General features: G+C 45.6%; 1 protein-coding gene across 1 annotated transcript in view; it reads right to left on the bottom strand.

Annotated features, from left to right (window-relative positions):
• The window catches only part of dnah5l (dynein, axonemal, heavy chain 5 like), a 52,938-nt gene extending 31,631 nt beyond the window's left edge, over nt 1–21,307 (bottom strand). The window contains exons 1-36 of the mRNA XM_025910569.1: nt 21,286–21,307; nt 20,446–20,665; nt 19,980–20,080; nt 17,869–18,057; nt 17,727–17,801; nt 17,525–17,614; nt 14,537–14,608; nt 14,307–14,411; nt 13,417–13,603; nt 13,036–13,201; nt 12,294–12,387; nt 12,111–12,209; nt 11,241–11,422; nt 10,968–11,087; nt 10,783–10,888; nt 10,418–10,513; nt 8,779–8,874; nt 8,525–8,698; nt 8,256–8,345; nt 8,013–8,168; nt 7,626–7,765; nt 7,157–7,308; nt 6,844–7,051; nt 6,002–6,089; nt 5,772–5,895; nt 5,408–5,589; nt 5,072–5,164; nt 4,874–4,977; nt 2,869–2,965; nt 2,709–2,789; nt 2,080–2,334; nt 1,478–1,627; nt 1,282–1,400; nt 966–1,102; nt 729–891; nt 213–324 (exon numbers count right to left, since the gene is read on the bottom strand). Of these exons, the coding sequence (XP_025766354.1) occupies nt 213–324; nt 729–891; nt 966–1,102; nt 1,282–1,400; nt 1,478–1,627; nt 2,080–2,334; nt 2,709–2,789; nt 2,869–2,965; nt 4,874–4,977; nt 5,072–5,164; nt 5,408–5,589; nt 5,772–5,895; nt 6,002–6,089; nt 6,844–7,051; nt 7,157–7,308; nt 7,626–7,765; nt 8,013–8,168; nt 8,256–8,345; nt 8,525–8,698; nt 8,779–8,874; nt 10,418–10,513; nt 10,783–10,888; nt 10,968–11,087; nt 11,241–11,422; nt 12,111–12,209; nt 12,294–12,387; nt 13,036–13,201; nt 13,417–13,603; nt 14,307–14,411; nt 14,537–14,608; nt 17,525–17,614; nt 17,727–17,801; nt 17,869–18,057; nt 19,980–20,080; nt 20,446–20,665 (4,623 nt within the window). The 5' untranslated portion in view covers nt 21,286–21,307. The remainder of the gene's footprint in view (nt 1–212; nt 325–728; nt 892–965; nt 1,103–1,281; nt 1,401–1,477; nt 1,628–2,079; nt 2,335–2,708; nt 2,790–2,868; nt 2,966–4,873; nt 4,978–5,071; nt 5,165–5,407; nt 5,590–5,771; nt 5,896–6,001; nt 6,090–6,843; nt 7,052–7,156; nt 7,309–7,625; nt 7,766–8,012; nt 8,169–8,255; nt 8,346–8,524; nt 8,699–8,778; nt 8,875–10,417; nt 10,514–10,782; nt 10,889–10,967; nt 11,088–11,240; nt 11,423–12,110; nt 12,210–12,293; nt 12,388–13,035; nt 13,202–13,416; nt 13,604–14,306; nt 14,412–14,536; nt 14,609–17,524; nt 17,615–17,726; nt 17,802–17,868; nt 18,058–19,979; nt 20,081–20,445; nt 20,666–21,285) is intronic.
• Nucleotides 21,308–21,795: the final 488 nt, after the last annotated feature.

Below are 21,795 nucleotides of genomic sequence, written 5' to 3'. Positions count from 1 at the left end.
AAATCAGAGGTTCAGGTAGGTGATGAAATCAAGCTCCCAGCACAGCTGATTTCCTTTCACACATCCATCCTACAGCTGCTCCTCTTATCAGCACACCGCCCTGAAACTGGACTCCACCCCAGCTCCTCCTCTCACGCCTGTGTGCTGCTGTGTAAATGCCTGCAGATGGACGTTACTGGTATATGTGCTTCACAGTGAAATGTTTCTGGCACCTTGTTGGCCATCATGTAGAGCAGAGGACACGTCTCTGTGAAGTCATCGATGGTTTTCTTCAGATCTCTGAAGGCCTGCCACTCCTTCAGGGCCTGTGGGAGCTTCCTGATCCTGAAAAAAAGACTTCAAAACTTCATCTCTGTGTGTGAACGACATATTTAACAATGAATGCCAATAAACAAGATTCATTTGTTTCCTAATCTCAGATTTTTTTTCATCTATCCTGCTGCTTCTCAAACTGTGAGCCACTGAAGACACGAGCTAAACTGAAATGCTCACATATCCAGTTTGATGTGTTTCAGCTTTGGCATTAAGAACGTTAATGACAGATTTAACATCCAAACTTTCATGACTTCAAATAATGTTTTTATTGTCTTTATACACTGAAGCTGAGCTGCTGTGCTGTGAGGTCAGAGGTCAGGATGCTTTCATTGATCAGTACAGTAACATGTGTCTGTTTGGGAACATGTGAGGTGGAGGCATGAACGTCCTGCTGAGGCCTTAATGAGCTGCACCTGTTCTGGAAGTCCTGCAGCGCCGCGCTGATCTTCTCAATGTTGAGGTCAGCCCACAGGATGTCGTAGTAGCCGGCGACGCTGTCGGTGACCGAGCTGTACAGACTGTAGAGTTTGGACAGCAGGGAGAGCTCCCTCCGGATCCTCTGCAGCTCCGGATACTCTGCGGGGAGGAGACGGCCGGTGAGGAAGGAGGCAGACAAACAGGAAGTGGGCGGGCGAGTCGTTCAGTCGTACCGTTCACAGGCAGCCCGAACAGCTCCTCTCCACCTGAGCAGGTGGTGTACTTTCTCCACAGCTGATCGAACTCTGCCTGAAAACTCTGCAGCCGCTCGCTGGCTTCAGCCGGGGCCAAGCCCTCCACCCCCGGGCCCCTGCATTTATCATAATCAATTATATTATCAGTATGTAGCCCAGGTTCAGGACAGGTTACATACTGAACTTGGAGGACAAAAACAAAGTATTGATACTAATGTCAGTGTTGGTGCTGATAGTGTGGATATTTGGATGACCCCGCCCACCTGGAGCAGGTGCCTCTCTGAGGTGTGCATACCTTTGGTTGTAGTCAGTGCAGAAGCTCTGAGCCTGGCTCTGGAGGCTCTGCACTGCAGACAGCAGGTCTGTCTTCATGCTGGGCTGAATCTGCACCAGAGTGTTCTGGGTCTGCACCACCTGAAGCCACAACACACACACATAACACACACCTGCATCCCTGTACCTGTCACATGACGCCCCTCCCTCTGACTCACCAGGTCAGTGAGGTTCTTCCAGGCGTACGTCAGGCCGTCCACGCGCTCGCCGTTCCCGTCACCAAAGAGCAACTCGTGTCTGTTCAGCAGGGCGAAGGATTCCTCCACCGGCCCGATGGTGGCGTCGATGTGAAACTCCGCCTCCCGAATCTCCAACAGTGAGCAGGAGAGGAATGAGTGAGGGGAGGGGCTCATGAATGAATTCTACTCTGTGGGTTGTTACATGAAGGACTGAGAGAAAAAACAGCTGAAGAAAGAAAACATGACTGAATGTGAAGAAAGTACGGAGGCCTGAAACTGCCAAAATTAAAGATAAAGAAAAGACTGAAATTTAAATTCTTTGAAATAACTGATGCCTAAAATAGATTTTGTACTATTTTAGTGCAATTAATGAAAGACACATTTATTAAATTGGCTAATTTCATTTTTATATATTTATTTTGGCAGTGCCAGACATTAGCAGCTGTATGTTTATGAACAAATAAATTAATCAGAATCTAAAAGAAAAACTGGATCATTTTTCAATTACTGGGCTGAAAGAAGAATTTAAACAAAAAGAGGAGGTGCAGACGTAACACACAGCCAATCAGATGCTGGCTCACCTCTCTGAGCGCAGCCATGGCTGCTCTGACATCATCCAGGTCTGAGATTGGACGCTGCAGACGTTTCGTGAGTGTGTCCACGAACAACAGGATGTCGTTCATGTCGGTGGACGCTCGGCGGTTCAGAGCGGCGCCAAAAGCTCGTTTCCAGTTGTGACACTCGTGAGTGAGCGAACGCTTCAGCTGGTCGGTGTCCAACAGGATCGAACCCGCTGTGTAAAACGCAGGTAGCTCCGAAATCTGCACCTCCAGCCTCTGCAGGCACAGCAAGGCATCATGGGTAAATCCACTACACGTATGGTCAAAATCAGCTGCTCTAAAGGACGTGAGGGTCATTTTCTTTCAGCTCTGACACGTTATCAACGATGGCTCTGTGGAAAAATAAAATAACCAGCGCCCCCTGCTGCACCAGCACTGAACTGCAGCTGCAGGACTGTCCAGTGTTTATTGAGAAAACAATGAATTACACGATAAAGGACATTTGTGTTTTTTTCCTCCACCTGCCCTTTAATGACCCCAACAGATGCCTTACCAAAGTGTTTTTTTACTAATAACTCAGATAAAAATATAATAAGCTGTAAAAGCACGGCGATGTTCAGTGGTGTGTCTGTAACAGGAAGTAGACTCACAGAGTAGAAGCAGATCTGAGCGCTGAACTCTGTCAGGGAGGGGTCGGACTGCAGGAAGGCCTGCACCTGCTCCTCTGGGTCCTAAACACAGCCAGTTGTTAGTGCAGCCCAACAACACACACACACACACACACACACACACACACACACACACACACACCTGGTTCCACAGGGTGGAGAAGTGGCCGAGGTCATTCAGGGTTTCGGCAGCCTGAGCCTTCAGGTGTGACACAATGGAGCTGAGCTGCATCACCAACCTGCTCCAAACATCATCATCATCATCAGAACAAGCACTGATGGGCTGACTGTCATGTGATCACGTGATTAACATGTGAAACTGATCCCAGGTCTCCCACACACAGACTCCTCTTCCACATAAAAGGCAGCAGCATCAGTCTGGACAGTGAAGCCAGTTTGGAAATGTGCTCTCTGAGCTGCTCTCTGCTCCTGATACAAATTTCTCACACAGCTTTTAATTTTGAACAAATAATTGATTGTGTTCGTTCTGAGAGCAGGTGGGTTTATCTGACTACACGTCAAAGACAAAGAACACTGTCCAGGTTCTATGGGCTCAGATTGTGGTCATAAATATTTTGTACTTGTAAATCAGAATGTGTATATTTGTGCATCTGTAGATAAGAATTTGTGTGTGTGTAAAAAAGATTTGTGTGCGTAAAAATATTTACACAAGTTACAAATTCTTGTTGTTCAGGTCTGGTTACAGATACAAAGCAAAAAAATCTGTGTGAAACTCAAGTTTCAACTTACAAGTACGAATTTTGACCCATTTTTTCTCCCTTTCAGCTGATTGGTCAATGTCATCTCAATCACAAATGTAACTATCCAATCAGAGAACAGATGGATTTGGCTGTCAGAGGGAGGCTTTACTGAGCTGCAGGTCCTTGAAGGGTAATAGAGTTTAAAGGTGGAAGATCTTTATATAAATATCCCATAAGGCTCATACAAGCTAAGTCCTTTAACTTTTGGTAGCTGTTGCAATGATACAGTTGTGGTATACCAGTGATCAGAAATACCATTATTACTTTAGTATTACTTTAACACAAAATCAGGGTTGACCCGGGACCACTGCTATGAGTCACGCTACGCAGCATAAAGGCCGTTTCACATCGGACGCGGCATGCGCTCTGCTCACCGCTAACTAAGAGCGAAGGATCCAGAATTTGTTGCGCTGGCTGCTGAGCTCTGCTTGTACATCGTTTTTTAGCGGCCGCTCTACGCGTACTAGATGCGCCTGATCCTTGTCGTTTCACAACTTGTATCTCTCCGACTTTATCTCCTCTTCGAGAGTTTGTGTTGCATTATGTTCAAATGTTTAATAAAAACATTCATTCATAACGAGGAAAGCTTTGTAACTGTCCCGACTAGTGAAGAGTGTGTCATTTCCACAACACTGCTTTCCCTCCGAGGTCGACAGCGCCTTTGAAAACGCTCTGGAGGTCCCTGTGTCAGCACGTCAACCTGTGAAACAAAGTTTACTTGGACACACACAGATGTTTTCCTCCATGGTGTGGCGATAAGAGACGTGAAAGAGCATTTATCCTTCAAGGACCTGCAGTTCAAAAAAGCACCCCTCCAACAGCCAGACCCATCTGTTCTCTGATTGGATAGTTACATTTGTGATTGACATGACATTGACCAGTCAGCTGAAAGGAAGAAAAATCGGGTCAAAATTCGTACTTGTAAGTTGAAACTTGAGTGCAGAGTTTCACACAGATTTTTTTGCTTTGTATCTGTAACCAGACCTTAACAACAAGAATTTGTAACTTACGTAAATACTTTTACACACAAATCTTTTTTACGCACACACAAATTCTTATCTACAGATGCACAAATATACGCACTCTTATTTACAAGTACAAAATATTTATGACCAGAATTTGAGCCCATAAGGGGTTCAAGCCCAGGACCCTCCTACAGTGGTGCAGCAGCACTAACCGCTGAGCCTCTGTGCACCATGTGAATTTGTCGCAGGTCAGTTTGAGATTTTGTGCAAGGACTGCAGAACTTTTCTCCACAGGACCCACTCTGTGTGTTTCAGTCAAAGCCATGAAGGACGTCAGCTGCAGGTCTGATTGTGCATCTCTGTGTGTCCACAGCGTCTCAGCCAGAGAAACATCATGTCGTGTCTCTGCTGTTTTACTGACCTGCTGATGTCTTTGTGTTCAGCCAGCTGTCTGTCCAGCGCTCGCAGCACCACTGGCTTCACTGCCACGTCCTCTCCTCCACTACAACCTGCCACCTGCTCCACCTGAGAAACAGAAAGAGGGGCGGGATGAAGCTGGAGTGCGACTGGCTGCCTGCTATCAGGTGATTTTAAAGCAGGATGAGTCAGATGAGCGTACCTGCTGCTGTTTGTACTGCAGGTGAGAGTAAGTCCACAGAGGGATGTCTTTGGTCACAGACAGCACGACGCCCACCAGCTTATTCACCACAGACTGAGACGTGAGAAGGACACACAGGCTGGGTGACTGACAGCAGTGACTGACAGCAGTGACTGACAACAGTGACTGACAGCAGTGACTGACAACAGTGACTGACAGGTGCATGAACATGACATGAACTACAAGGCCAGTCCTGTGTGACGTCCTGCTGTAAGACCAGACGGTGGACCTGCCAACACATGAGAACTTCCAAAATGTTACTGAAGGTCAAATCTGCTCAGCTGGACACAGAAATACCTGAATGTCATCCAGACTGGGTCTGAGGACCATGTTGGGGATTGCAAGCTGGATGGAGGTTGTGAGGAGAGGTGGAGGAGGAGCTGGCTGGGCACTGCTGGAGGAAGACACCAAGGAAAAGTGTGGTTGTTGTTTGGAGACATGAAGTCTGCTCCTCAGGGCCTCCAGGGAGGATCTGGTGGCTGAGAGAAAACAGTCCAAGCTCAGACGGCTTGTAGGAGGATTTGTTGGTTAAAACAGAGCAAATGTGTTTCTGTGGAAGTTCAGACTGAACAGAAGGAAGAAGGAGGACAGAAGAAGAAGAGCATGATGGCAGGAAGGAAGAAACAGGAGACAAGGAGACGTGGTAGAAAGGGAGGCTGACCTTTGACCAGAGCTTCAGTGCTGCGGTAACAGAGCTGACCAATCAGGTTGTAGAAACGACAAGGGAGACACGACAGACAGCGAGTCTGATGTTTGGAGTCTGGATGGAGACACTTAAAAGACCCCTGAGGACGACGAGCAGAGATGAATGAGTGAGTGTGTGTGTGTGTGTGTGTGTGTGTGTGTGTGTAGACATGTGTGTGTGTGTGTGTGTGTGTGTGTGTGAGTGACCTGGAGATTAACAGTCTCCACAGTCTTCATCTTCCTCTTCAGCTCCTCGATCAGTTCGTACACGTACCTCTCCACCTGCTGACTCTGCCTGCACACAGACACAGTGTGATGGACACACACAGACCAGCAGGACCAAAGCTGCAGTTCCTCTAACGTCCAGCAGAGGCAGCACAGACTCAGTCCCCATAGACTCCCATGTTAAACATGTTTTTACAGCCTGATACAAACTGTTTGGTGTCTAAAGATCATTAAGGTTTAAAGTTGACATTATAAGGGGCGTGGCCTCTTTGGAGTCCCTGAACTGGAGCTCTGGACCACATCTGTACTGTTGGAGCCTGTTGGAGCATTTTTAATGACATTATCTGACCAACAATATGACTGCTGTGAGGTTGCTGTGGTAACACACCGTCCATCAAGGCTGAGCTCCAGGATTGGCTACTGAGCAGTAATAGGCAGGTATCTGTGTGATGCACTAACCTCATGTCAGTAAAGAGAAACCATCACAAACATCACAGAAGTCACATTTTGTCTCTGAATATTGTCACATTCACTTTACTTGTGATCTCACATCTGCTGCTGAGCCTGATGATTAATATATGTAAATATGGGTTTTCCTACAGCTGAACTTCTGCTTGTTGCTTTCATTTGTTTGTGGGAGTCTTTCCTCTGACTTTAGCGTCACCAAGTTCTTTATTTTTCTGTGTCACAGTCTAACAGCTGGATATTTACAGCAGTGGGTGAGCAGCTCGACACAGCTGCAGCCTTTCACATGTCAGTGTTACTGTCAGTGTTGCTGTCAGTGTTGCTGTCAGTGTTGCTGTCAGTGTTACTGTCAGTGTTACCAGCTCAGGGTGACAGCAGCAGCTTGGACCAAGCTTCCTGTCTGTAGCAGGAGGTCCTGCGCCGACACAGACGAGTCTTCAGGAAGGACCAGCAGACGGCAGGACGACATGGCCCGAAGCAGCCGGCCAATGCGACAGTCCAGCAGGTCTGTCGCCATTTTGGCCACCAGATCCAGGTCTTTGAGAGCCACATACACATTCTGCAGGACTGACACAGAGTGGAAGGCAATCATTAACGAATGCTTATAAATCTGATGTCTGTTCTTTGTATATTAGCACAACAACAATGAGATGGGAAGCTGTCCGTCCTTACACCGCTCAGTGTTGAGAGCAGTCCAGGACAGTGAGGTGAGCCCAGGGGAGAGAGCTGCCTCCACACGGCCAATGAAAGGCTGCATGAGGGGGAGGAGGAGAGGCGGGACCCTGCCTACCACAGAGCTGTAGTCCTGGAGCATCTCCAGCAGCCTGGACCAGAGTCAGCACCATCAAAGAAAACACAAGTTTACCAAAATGAAGAAGAGATGAACACAAGAGTCTGAGACGAGAAGAGTAACGTCGCAGAGAAAATAAATCATGATGTCGTTTAATCAAGAGGCCGCAGCGCCTTGTTTCTCTGAGCTTTTCTATCCAGCACAGAGTGAAGTAACAACAAAAACTACAAACCAAAGAAAAGACATTCATGTGATCATTTTGAGTGAGAACATCACAGAATGAGCTGCTGACGTGCCCACAGCTGGAAGCTTTGGCCTCGCCACACATCTGGAGTGAACAGCTGCTCTCACCGGCTGTACAAATCTCTGAGCCGTGGTTCCCTGGAGGTCATCTTCTGGATGACCTTTGGCACGCTCACGCCCAGTTTGGTCATCCACCGAGCTTCCTGCAGCACCTCCAGCACCACAGGGTCCAGGTTCACCGAGACCTCCTGAAACAAAGAGGCTCTTTCAAATGTTCAATAAAATCTAACAGCAAATTTAAGGATCCAGGATCCAAAGGAAAGTCGAGTGTCTGGTGTTAGTTCACTGTCTGCAGAAACAAAAGCAGTCGGCTCTGGACTGTCAGTCACATGACTCAAATGTGTAAAAACGATTTGTTCAAATCTGAAAAAGATGATTAAAAAGTTAAACCCACACATGACCTTTAAAAGCTGCTTTCATTCAGTTGTCACAAACCTTGCTGTCTTCATGTCGGACCAGCAGGGCGGCGCTCAGGCAGCGTGGCGCGCTCTCTGCAGCCTTACTCCACCCCTGCAGGTGCAGCACCTCGTACTGCAGCAACACCACAGCCAGCTGGTTGTAGCTCCGGATGACTTTAGTCATCTCTGGTCCCTGAGACAGACACAGACAGGCGGCGTCACCGAGGACGCACTCATCACAGAGATCATGTGACTGATGGGGTAAAGTCAGAGTGTGCACCTTCAGGAAGTCAAGCTTCTTCTTCAGGATCAACATCGGAGCTTCAACCTTGCTGAAGAGCTGCCGGCTCCAAAGGACCCTGCCTGACACCTGAGAGAGAGAGAGCAATAACAAAAGCTCTATTGGTAAATAAATAATCAGTATTTCTCAATATAAGCACAATAGAAGCACAATAGAAGCATCCTCCAGGACTGGAGTTTGACACTCGGATTTAAACTAGTGAATTTCCTGCTGGTGTTTGTGAGCACGGGGTGAGCAGGTGTAAGTACCGGCGGCAGGTTGCGTCCGATGGGCGGCCGGTCCTTGTGTTTCTGGTAGGTCTTCCTCAGCAGCTCCAGATCTCGGCTGTAGCGCTGCAGCAGCAGCAGGTAGTACTGCCTCAGGTCCAAGCGAGCCAGCGGACCCGACTCAAACATGGCCAACAGCTCCAGCAATCTCTGCGTCTAAATCCAGACACATTGTTTTAGTTCTGTGTGTTTGATACGATAAGAAGTCGGTTTCAGTTCTGATTGTGTGAACTCACAGAGACAGACCGGCTGAACCAGACGTCCAGCAGAGACCGAAGACACTGGAACACACTCTGAACCTGGAGCTGGAAGTCTGCATAGTCTCTGTCAAACTGAGACACACAGAGCTTCCTCAGGACTGAACCACAACTCGTAACAGCTGGAAGAGCGAGGTAAGCTGAAGCCTCTGCAACCACTGAGTTATTTCTGATCATCATCTAAGACATCATTAGACAGAAACACACGCTGTCTGAACTAAACACACACTGTTGTTGTGTTGTTACTGAACACACTGACTTCTCTTAAAGCAAATGGAGTAGAGCGTTTCAGGAAGATCAGACTGGTAGAAAGCCCTGAAAGCATTTCAAAGACTTGTTCATCGCTCCACAGTAAGAGCATCTGTCCACAAACGGAGGAACTTCTGACTTTCAGGACTGTTCAGTTCAGCTTTGAGTTGGTGACATTCATCAATAACCTTCATGGTTAAACCTGCACACTGGTTTCCTCTCTGTGTGAGCTTTGGCTCAGCTATGTCTCCATGAGGAGTGTTATAATGTCCACATCTGTGAGTGTGTAAGGGTGTGTGACCTGTGGACGATGTGCCTGCCAGATGTTTGTGAGCATGCATACTGGTGCACAGAGACACTACAGTGAAGCACATGCTGGATAACATGTGTGGCTGCATGACTACAGTCTGATAAATAGCTGATAAGAACGGTGCTCGTGTTAGGAGACCAGGAAGGAAACGACTGTTCTGACATCTGATGGAGGCTGTTGTGTTCAAAGGTGTTTCTACCAGTTAGTAAAAGTTCTCTTTGTTTATCCAGCTGCTCTGTGAGGTCAGAGTGTGATTACTCAGAGTCCAATAAAGACATGAAACGTACCTGTTACTGTGTTAGTAGCTGTTATTGGCTCATTCAGCCTCGCTGTGAGAGAAGCTTCACAATCACATTCTTCTGATAAAAGTTGTCCCTGTAAAACCAATAAAATCCTGTTCCTGTCAGGGCCTGGGTCTGGGGAACCAGGACTAAGGTGTTTTTGTGGTTTTCGCTGTTTTCCACCCGTCTGTTCATGTTTATCTGTGTGTGTGCTCAGGGGTGTTTTGCCTGAGCAACCTCAGAAGTGTTCCTGCGCCGGAGGCATCCACACCTGACGCTCGCCATCTGCAGCAGAGTACGCTCGTCAGGAGAGCCGTGTTTAAGAGTGTGGCTGAGTTCCAGTCGGCATGGGATTCTTCAGTCTAATTCTAATAATAATTATTGTGAAGATACCTCGCTCACTGGGATTACCTCTGAACTGTGTTTTTGTGTCTCCAGGGTTCAGCAGAGTGTTTTTCACGGAGCCACGGTTGGGAACAGGAGTTTTTTGGAGTTGTGTTTTCACTTGATCACAGACATTGTGTGGGATTCAGGAGGAATTGCCACAGAAGTCACAGTGCTGGGATTTAACTGTGTTTTCTCCACTGACTCTAAATGAATCCACTGTCACTCATGAAGTCCTGCATTTTGGGTCCTCTCATTTCTACAACTCCACAGTCTGCCACCGCAGCCGTCACAGTTCCTCGTCCTTTTCTTCCATTTTTGTCTGTTTCTGTTATTTTTTCCCGTATATAATAAAAGTGATTAATGTGTTTAAAGAATATAGATTTGAAATCACCTCCAGTTTGCGGTGATCCAGGACGTCACAGGTCTTGGATTCAGTTGTGGAGACGATGGTCTGGTAGCGAACACAGATCTTCTCCACGCCCTCCACCTGAAACACACCTGAGCTCAGTTTGAATCCGTCTCATTTCTGTCACACTGAAATGGAAGAACTGGAAAATAGACTTTTGACACAATTAATAAATAATAAAAGGAGGAAATACATTTATACAAAATCATTACAAATGTCCATTCATCACTGTAGCTTTGCATTGACTTTCATTCGACCATTTTTATATTATAAATGTCTTATTATAATTATTATTGTGCATTGGTGAATATTTGATGGAGTCACTTGTTTCTAATCTGACAATCATCCACCTTCATGCTCTGCAGAGCAGCCAGGCTCTCCAGCGTGGACGCCATGCCGGCAATCTTCTCCAGACGGCGGCAGAAAGAGTCAAACTTCCCGAAGATGTAGTTCTCACTGAAAACACGCACACACGTTTGTAAAGGTTAGCGTGACGCTGCTGACACGCTCTGACTCAGAGTCAGTTACTGATCACCTGAAGTCAAACTGTCTGTTCTCAGGGTTTTCTCTCAGTTTGTCTCTGACGCTGTGGAAGCTTCGCTGATACGCTGCATTCAGATTACAGCAGTCAGAGATTCGCTGCAGCAGCACTGGCCTGACACACACACACACCCAACACACACACACACACGCACACACACACACACACACACACGTTGCTGAGTCCATTTGTTAGTCTGAGTCTAAACTCTATGATGATCTGAACAGAAGTTTAAGTCTAATGTAAGTTTCAGGTGTACTGCGGTACCTGCTGTGCTCCCAGACACGCCTCACGCCCTGCAGCAGGTAGCTCCTGCAGGTGCTGATCATCTGGTTGGTGACCTTGAGCAGCAGTGAGCTCATCCTCTCTGAGGTGTTGTAGTACTGGGACACCACGTGGATCATCTTGATGCCATTCATCAGACTGGGAATGTGCTCCAGCATCCTGGTCTGTGGGCCGGGAGAAAAGGAAGACGGAGGATGAGAGACGGTTTGTCCAGTGACTGATACGAGCTTCAGTGTGAGAAACAAAGCTGCTGACACAGCAGGAACAGACAGCAGCCTCATTACTGACATGTAGAGATCAAATCAATGCACATTCAGGCTGAGCTGGAGAATCCTGTATCCACCATATCTGATCCAGTAACAAGAAAAAGGTTTGTCATCAGACCCGATGCAAAAGAAGAAATAATAAAAAATCATTAAAAAAGAAGCTGGTGGAGGTGAAACACCCGACTCATCAGCACAAACTGACAAATTCACCATCACAGAAAATACAAACTAATAAAAAAGATCAATCAGAGAAATCCTACTGATAAATCAGAGCTGAAACATCTCAGACTGAGCTGTGAACTCTGTCCTGATGAAACCTGTTTGTCTGTTGATCTTTTTAAACATTTTTAAAAGTCTGAAACTGAGAAAAGAAAAGAAGTCTTTAGTTTTTTAACAGTCACTTTAATTCTTTCTCCTTCTTCTTAAGTTACAGACAGGCCTTGTCTCAGCTGTGATTTGTGACTACAGCCTCTCTGTGAATGATGTGTGACGATGTCTTCACTGTTTTCTGTTCCTCACAATCATGAAGGACTCAAACAGCTGCAGACGGTTTTATACAGAAAGACATGAAGAGTGTTTTTCTCACAGGAGTGGATTTTTCCACAGATCCAAAGAACTTGTTGAGGGTGTAAAGATACTTGACGTTGTCCTTTGCCTCGTTGGCCACCACAGTGATGTCTCTGTCCTGATAAATCAATAAATCGATCAGTGATGACATCAGCATCGTCAAGACAACAGCTGTGAACTGAACAGGAAATAAACTGCTGACCAGATCTCTCCAGGCACGCAGGCACCGAGACTGAGCCACCTGCAGGACCCCCAGAGTCCTCTTCACCTGAGAGCCCTTCACTTCCTCCAACAGACTGACACACACACACACACACACACACACACAAAGATCAGAAACACAGACTTTATGAAATGTGATCAAATCAACAGTTATTATGAATCCTTCCACACACAGTGGTCACTACAGTTACAGTTACAGCTGTTCAAAGGCTGTTTGCTTGTATTCGTGTCAGTGTTGATGTCGTACTTGCACATAAACCTCTACATTGGACTCTGATGTGTCGCTCCATACCTGCCACCTACTGGTCAGCCAGTGTAAGTGCACAAAACATTTCTTCAAACCAAGATGGAAAAATACATGTTTAAAAAAATGAAGTTCAAAAATCTTTTTTTTATCCCTAAAGATGAATAAAAATACTAAAGAAAGAATCCTGATTGATGTTGTCATAATTCATGCATGAAAGGGTTAAAAACTATGATACAAACAAACAAACACATTAATATATTTGAACATTTCAACTTTAAAGAGCAGAAAGAGAAATAACAGAAAGTCATATTGTGTAAAAGTGGTTTTGTCCTGAAGTCTCAGAGTGGAGACTAAACTGTTCCAGGTCTGAGGAGCTTCTGTCCACAGACGTCAGATCATGTTTGATAAACTGAGTTTAAAGTGAAACCTGTAAATGCTGACACTACAGGAGATCCAGCTGAGAGGACGCGTCTACCTGTTGAAAGTCACCGTGCGGCTCTTCCAGAGCTCCAGCTCGGCCGACGGCCCGACATCGTCGGCCTCTTTCCTCATCTGCTCGCTCTCCGTCAGCACCTGCTTGATTTGATTGGTCCACAGGGTCAACACCTCCTCCAGACGCTCCACCAGCTCACTGTTATTGGCTGAGAGCGAAACACACGAGTTCCTCTAAACACACGTGAACACGGACTCATTATTTCAAAGAAACCATCGTCTCAGGTCAGATGCTTCCTTCAGCTTCCACAGATAAACTGGTTTGATTTACCTGACAGTTGATTTTTAAAGCTTTAAACGATGTTTCCTGTATTTCCAACAGTCTTATTGTTTGTGTGAGATGTGAACAGCTTGAGCTTCATACCTGCTGCTCTGTAGTCTGCAGGGCTGCTCAGCTGGCTGATGGCGTCAGGAAGCTCCACGTGCTGCAGCTGGAACTTTCTCTCCATGTTCAGTCGGGCTGAGCTCAGATTACTGACAAACTGATCCACCGAGGACAGGAAGGACCGGACGTGTGGACACGAGGCGCCGTCCTGCACAGAGCCCCACGACTGGGCACAGGGTCAAAGGTCAGCAATAACAACAAAGGTTAATGTGTTTCCTGTTTCACTTTTTACCTTATTCACAGCCAAAAGCATCAGGAGGAGCACTGCACACAAATAAGACTTTTCATGGCTCATTATGTAACAGCTGCTCTACAGTCAAACCCCACAAAGAGAAACCAGCAGGTACAGATAAGCCCAAGGTGTGGCCTCCAGCAACACTGTGAGGAACCTTGGAGTCATGTTTGACCAGGACATGTCCTTCAATGCACATATTAAACAAATATGTAAGACTGCTTTCTTCCATTTGCGCAACATCTCTAAAGTTAGAAATATCCTGTCTCAGAGTGACGCTGAAAAACTAGTTCATGCATTTATTACTTCCAGGCTGGACGACTGTAATTCATTATTATCAGGAAGTCCTAAAAACTCCCTGAAAAGCCTTCAGTTAATCCAAAATGCTGCAGCAAGAGTCCTGACAGGGACTAGAAACAGCAGATTTCTCCTACACTGGCTTCTCTTCACAGGATTGACCCCTCATGGCTCCCCCTCCCTGCCCCTCTCTTTGCTTTCAGTCTCTTCTTGTTTAAAGAGAGTTCTCCCTTCCCACCATCAACAAAGTCTTCATATATGGCGTCATGTGATCACTGGAAGCTTAAAACATCTCCCTTTTTGTGCTCAGTGAAAGCCTGAATGGATGGAGGTGTTTTACCTGCTGCGACCTGAGAGCAGGTAACATGATGTGAGTCAGCAGAGTTTCCAGACTGTTCAGGACGCCGCCGCCGCCGCTGCAGTCCAACACGCCAAAGTTCACTTCCTGGAAACATCAGGTTGCACGAGAAGATCAGAATGATTGGCTGCATCCATGTCACAGTCAACCAATGAGGTCTGTGCAGTTTGTTAAATTTGCAGGTGAGGAGGTGACCCAGACCAGTTACTGACCTGCTGCACGTTCACGGTGGTTATGGCCTTCTCAGTGGTTCTCAGGAAGAACAGACATTTCCCCAGTAAAGGCTGGAAACACAGAACGTGATGGAGGTCAGATCCTTTAACGTGACGCAGACAGAGCACTTCCTCTGCACTCTGTCACCAAAGTTCACCATGCAAAGGAAAACCTTTCATGGACTTTAAAGACGGGGTGGTTGGAGAGCTCTGCAGGCTGCTCATTACCAGTGATGGGAGTAACGGCGCTACTTTTTTCAGTAACGAGTAATCTAATTACTATTCCTATCGTTACAACGCCGTTACAGTTACTAACAAGAAAATGTGGGGAGGTCGCGTTACTATTTTTCAACAAACAGACGGTTGAAGCTGTGTTCAGCTTACAGCATCTTGTATCAGCTGCAGGAAGTAGCTGTAAGTAATCTGGACGCTACAGCTTTAAGCAGCTGCGCGCTCCCGCAGACAGACGATCACTTTTTGGCACAACAGCTGGAGCTCAAGGGGCAAAACAATCGCATGAGTGCTGCTGTTTGACTGAGGAAGAATAAAGGAGTCGTGGTCAATCACATGACCACTTAAAGACAAAGCAACAAGGTGACATATACCAGTTTATAAATTGTGTTGATAGGAAACGTAAAACCAGAGTCATGATAAACAAGATATACGCGTGTTTGTTCCTCAATAGTTTCATGTTTACTGTCTAAGGACAGCAGCGAGACCTCTGTGCTTATGAGCTGCTGAGCTGCTGTCAGAGTTCACAGGTATCAGGCTGTGATGTTTCCTTTATACTGGACACTAATTATTATTTTGGAGTGGCACAAATAATTTATGTGTCATCTTATTGAATGCAGAACAGCTGATTGTTCTGGAAATAGTTTAATGGTTATTAAAAAAAAGGGTAAAAGGTAAATGGCTGCAAATAACTTTGTTTTTTGCAAAACTTGTGTGTATAATTTTCAAATTTATATAAGTTATGAAAATGATTCATTAAACATGTTTGTGGTTGACTTGTTACAGTAAAAAATGTAACTTTTTCGATTCGGAGTTTATGTTTTTTGTCTGATTTTAGATCAATTGTGTTAACACAGTTTGTCAAAATGAAAACATGAGTGTAGATTCAGACACGTGAGGTTGTGCTGAAAACAATGAGACCAAACAAGGCAAAATTAATAGTTCTTAAAGGTAAATGTGGAGGAAACATCAACAGTTGTCACGGCTGGGGCAGCAGTCGTGTGGTGGAATGAATGAGGACCCAAGATGCAGACGGCGGTGGAGATGCGAGTGGAGATTTATTTACAGTGAAAATAACAAAGGTGAAGAAGCGAACATAAAGCTAAACTGCAAAAACTAACAGACAAAGCAGAAAACATGAGGGCAGCAGGGAAACACAGAGAGACGTGGAGACACACAGAGTAATGCAGGTAACGCAACAAGGAACACAGGCAGACACACACTATAAATACACACGAGGTAATGAGGGAATGACACACAGGAGGGGAGCACAGCTGAAGCACAAGACGAGACACAAACCTTCAAAGTAAAACAGGAAACACACAGACACAGGCAGGGCTGATAAAACACGGAAGCACTAAACATAAGAACCAAACCCTAAGAACGAATTCAAAATCAGAATAAACACCAAACACAAGATGAAATCAAAAGGAAACAAAACGCCGGCTCAGCAACCCTGGACCATGACATGACCCCGGACCATGACATGACCCCGGACCATGTCATGACCCAGGACCATGTCATGACCCAGGACCATGACATGACCCCGGACCATGACATGACCCCGGACCATGACAAAAGGAGTTAGACTTAGACCCTGGAGCCCAGAGGGTATTTTTTAAAGTAACACAATAGTTACTTTTCAAGTAATTAATTACATCTAGAACCTTGTCACTCAGTTACTAACTAAGTTACTTTTTTGAATAAGTAATTAGCAACTATAATTAATTTTTAATGACTATTTGAAAGTAACTTGCCCAACACTGGGTATGAGCGAGTTTCCCAGCTGATGCAAACTGGAAAGCTTCTCCTGTTTGACGTGGATCTATTCAGCTTTTATTTCCTGATCATTTTAAGCATCAACAAAGTTTCTAAAAACAAACAATTTGTCATCATTCATAAACTCTGACGTCACAGGCGTGTTTTTATTCCTGTCCCATGTTTGAAAGTTTCTGCATATCAGAGCTGCCAACACGGCACCGACTCAGGCTGGAACTGACTTTAAATACTTCATCATTCATGTTCCTGTTAAAACCACATCCAGGGGAAATGTTATTAGCATGCAGCCTTTAGCTCATGTTCAGATTGCTGCTCCACCATGTTTGTAGTCCTTTTCTCTGTGAATAAGTGTTTGTGGAGCTTTGAGCTCCTCAGACTTCGGCCTCTCGACCTCCTGATGTTCAGCCTGCAGCTGTCAGTCATCCAGTGTTTGCTCAGAGACTTTAATCACCTCGTTAACCAAACAAAGCAGCACAGTTTGATCCATGGAAACACAAACACGCTCAGGCTCATCATCTCTGAACAGGACAATGATGAATTGTAGGCTCAGGATTGTTTGGAGCTTAAAGAGAAATCAGATACATCAGAACACAAAACCCCCCGAGAGGCGGATCAAGGTGACATCACACACCTGAGCTCTGAGTCCTCCAGTCTGATCCAGGCTCGTGCTTTAAGACAGTTTCTGTGTAACACTCAGCTCAGGTGAGTTCAGGACATTTGCTTGGAAGAAGCCGTCTGTGGATAAATCCTGCTCTCCACCTCAGCTGTCAGGTTTATCCAGAGAACGGCCGTCCTTACTTCCAGCAGCCCCACAGTCCTCGTTTCTAATAAACTGGCATTACTGAAACCAACTGTCTGCCTCTCTGTTCAATAATCTCCTCGTTGCTATTTTATCAGCAGAACCTTCCACTCATATCAACATTTATTTCTTATTCTCACATTAGACTCACATTAACTTAAAGAAAAGTCAAAGCCAACCTCAGAGTTCCCCGTAGTGAGGAAGAGTTTCCTCTGAGCCACAGCTGAGTTTGATGCGTCCACAGAGGAAGACTGATGGGAGGACAGACTCTGGGAGAAAGGCAGATATTAAAAGATATGAATACAAAGTACGGTACAACAAACAGCAGATCATGAAGAGCGGTTAGACCTTCATGTGTCATTTAAATGTGATCAAAGTTACCTGTTTGACATCCTGATAGAAGAAAATCAGCTTCTTGGATCCGTTTGCAGCAAAGAATTCATGGATCAGACTGAACTGGAAGAATCAGACATTAATGACTCAAAGGTTCAACTCTGAGGAAGGATCACGTCTCTGAACTTACTCTGTCATCAGAGACGATGGCGTCTTCCACCGCCGCCTCCTCCAGGCTGCCAGCGTCTGCCAGCCTGCTCATCAGGTATTTATGTCGGGCATCCAGAGCTGCCCGCCGTTCCTCCTTCACGGCTCTCGCCTGTTTGGCTACTTCTCTCCTCGCCTCATTGGACAGCAGCATTGTCCTTTTACCAGACACCTGGAGAAACATCAGCTCAGTCTACAGACGCAGAGACCAGTGAAAGCCAAACATCTGCAGGTTTCTGAGGACCACGTTTGACCCTGACTGGAGGCATCGATTCTGAGTGTGACTGCCTAAACTGAGCTACTGTCCCCCCTCCACTGAGTCGCCACGTTCTCCTGTGATGTGTCATGGGGGGAAGTGTTCCTCACGGTTGGACTCGTGAGAAGTTCAGTCAGTTTATTCAAGCTTTAAAAAGATGCATTTTCAGTCTCTGGATTTCAGCAGAAACAAATGTGAACACAGCACTTTTTGATTGAGTATAAGAGGATGAAACAGTTAGTGATTAGTAACATTGTTGCTGACTGATTCTGTTGTAGAGCTGTCTGTGGATCCTCACGTTCCTGGAAGCCTTCCCTGGATTGCTCAGATATCATTAACTGGTTTGTGTCCAGTAGAATCAGGTGTTGTGGATGCAGGCAGGTGAGGCCTGTACAGTCAGCGCTGTGTGAGCGCTGTGTAACGTTAGCTTAGACTTATTTCTGTTGTTATCATCTTTCAGGTTAATGTTGTTTTCATTGTGCATCACAGGAAGTGTGGGTGGCTGTTAGCCTCACAGCTCATGGAGAGTTGCCGCTGCTCTGCCTCCTTTTTGATGATGGCTTTGTGTTACTTTGTGTCGTGTCTGAAACAAAGTGAGTCCATGTTACTAACTGTAGTTGGCTCTCTGTCTCATGCACAGCTGACTGTTGTCTGAATGAAAGTATTTTTATACTTTGTGTAATCTGTTGGGTCTTTGAGCCCTTTTTAAACAGCATATGAGTCATATGTATGTGTGTATATGAAAGGTTGTTTGTAATGCATAAAACTGTTGCTTATTCTAGAGCTGTTGCTGTGCCTGATTGGTCTACTCGCTCTAAACTGAAGGTTGACTTGATTATTTAGGTTTTTTACATGTTGTCAATAAACCAACTTCTTTATGATTTGAACGGCGTCTCTGATGTGTCACAGGCCTGTCAGCTTTCTTGGTGATTGGTACAGTTTTGAGCTTCATGCTCTGGCTGTTGTTGGGTTTTCCTCTTTCATATTAAAGCTTTTGTCCTACATTTGGCTCTAAAGTCTAATCCCAGCACTGTGTCTGGGTGTGTGATGGTTGTTTTCCTGCTCTTTCTCGTGAAACAGTCACAACATTCTCAGTCCAACTTTCACTCTGTGCTGCATTTGCTGCAGCTGCAGTGAACATGGTGCCGTTTGCCTTTAAGAAAGTTGTGCACAAAGGCTTTTTCTCTAGCAGACAGCTGTGTGGCTAAAAGTCAGATCACCTCCTCCCATCATCTTTTACCACCTCAGTCACACTGGACTGAAACAAGAGTGAAACTAGGAAGAATCAGAGTTTGTCCAGTGACTGCACTGATTTTCTTCACATTCACAAACTGATTCTAAGTAGTTGCATCAGCCAGCTAATCACCCGGACACTGAACGTCCAACACGCTCCCTGAAGGGAACGATTACATCCTCCAAACAATCACAATCTGACTCTGAATGACTGTAATTATTCTCTGATTTGTGAATAACTGGAATTTATTGATGCAGACACGTTGCCAACCTGATGAAGTCAGTCTGAGTTGCATCTCTTTGGCTAACTTAACTCAAGTGGTTGCCGACTATTCTGGTTATGTTCCCATATAACAGCAGGGTTGCTGAGCACCTCTGTCACTCTGCAGTTCTGTTCCCAGTTCTCATTGGTGGAGGAATTTTCCAGGAATTTCCAGCTTTCCATGAGAGACCTGATCAGGAGCGACTGTCCTGGACACTCCCAGCATCACAGGGACTCACAAACCCGTCGACCACAGTGAGAAGACTGATCGTCACAGGCCCACATGTAGCTTTAGATCACACGTGTGCACTTCCTGTGGTCACTGCTGTAACTCTAGACTCACCGAGGGGCCAGTGGTTGGTGAGGCGGCAGCAGCTGAAGTCATGTGACTAATGGCTCTCAGGTTCTGTCCTCCTATTCGCCGGTGTCCTTCACCTGTCACACCTGGTCAAGAAAGAGTGAGAATGTTCAGAGCTTTAACGGAAAAGAATATTCTTACATATAAAAGGCCTGTAACAAGTATTGTAGTGTTAATCAGGATGAAGTCCATCATGAACACTGCAGAGTGGTTCAGACAGTCGGTGGTTTCATCCACAGAGCCTCCAGGCTGCATATCAAAGGATCCTGAGGAATGACAGTGAACCCGAGTTCCCCTCATTACATTCATGTGTGTGACTGTGAGGAAAAGGTGATTGTATGAATGTGTGTGAGCGAGTGAATGAGGCTTGTATCAGAGTGGAGATAATGTCAGCAGCACAAGCTGGACGCTCCCAGGTGTCACATGTGAATCTGTGCATCAGTGTCTGCACCTTTGTGGAGGTGAAGCTCAGGAGGTTTGTTCAAAGCTCTGTCTGCTCCATCTTTCTTTCCCTCAGGCCTCTCCAGATCAGGAAGGAGGTCCTGTTCTCCTTCTCCCTCCTGGATTTCTGGATCCAGGGAAGGATCAAAGTCTCTCAGCCCAGCGTCAGAGCTTCTGGCTGGGGGAGGACTGGAAGTTTCAGCTGGAGGCTGAGAGCCTGGATCTGCCATCTGAGTCACAATTCAAATATTCTCAGTAATCTCATTTTTAAAATATGCAGCTCATTCATTTTGACTGAATGTGGGACAGCAGCACATCTGTACTGCTTCAGCTGGACCTCTAACAGCACTTTGTAAATGTTGGACTGTTTGATCTTTCAGCTCCTTCATAAAGCTGCAGATCTTTTCATTGGGTAACAGTTCTGACTGCAGCATGCGCTGCTCTTAAACCTGCAGCTATAGTTGTGCATTAATAACCTTCACAGATGTCCAGGTTACTCCTGCTGTGTGCTCTGATGCACATGTGCTGAACTCCTTTATTCACACAGCCACGTGTTTCTCACCTGCTACCAATGAAAGCTGGTAGTTTTTAAATAAGAAGAGATTTTACAAAAAGCTTTTTCTCTTTTTTAATGTTTAATATAAACATTTCATTTCAATAATTTCCTTTTTTCTTACATTTGACTGATGGTATCATCTTTCTGTGAAACTGTGCTGCCATCATCTATCATAAGACCACAGATAAAATGAAGATAAATCTGGTGTTAATAAAGCTCCCAAATAAAAACAAGACTCAGTAATAATAATGAGACGATGTTTCATCAGATCAGAAACCAGCAGGGTTATAATACCTGTGCTGACTCACCTGTGTGCGTCTGTCTGAGGACGAGTCTCTGATACTCTGGGACCAACCAGTGAAGTCAGACTAACAGTGGAAACAGGACGTGAATGAAAGTTTGACTGTCTCCATGGTAACCCAGGCCTGGGGATTGTGTGTGTTTCTTAGTGACTCTGTAACCAAACACACAACAAAGCTGCCTCCTCTGTGGCTGTTAATTCATTTATTTCAGCCACTGAAATCGTTTCCAATGAGGAAAAGGGCAGAACAATATAAAACTCAGCTGCCTCGATGTGTCCTGACTTTCTCGTCTTTATTTAAAGAATCTCTTTGAATCCAGGTTTTAGACGGTTTCATGTATATTTGGTTTGTTCCTAGTTCGCTGCTACTTTAGAGTTTATTCCTCTCTCAGTGTTTCTCCCTCTCGGGTCAAGTCTCTCGTATTAACTTTATTCATGTGTCTGTTTCAGTTTTCACATTTCCTGCTTTATTTTGGTGAGTTGTCGTCCTCGTGCTTTGCTTT

This window comes from Oreochromis niloticus, linkage group LG2, assembly GCF_001858045.2.
Source record: "Oreochromis niloticus isolate F11D_XX linkage group LG2, O_niloticus_UMD_NMBU, whole genome shotgun sequence".
NCBI classification, from domain to species: domain Eukaryota; kingdom Metazoa; phylum Chordata; class Actinopteri; order Cichliformes; family Cichlidae; genus Oreochromis; species Oreochromis niloticus.
Note: the sequence above shows the minus strand (reverse complement) of the source record. Positions and strands in the feature narration are given on the sequence as shown.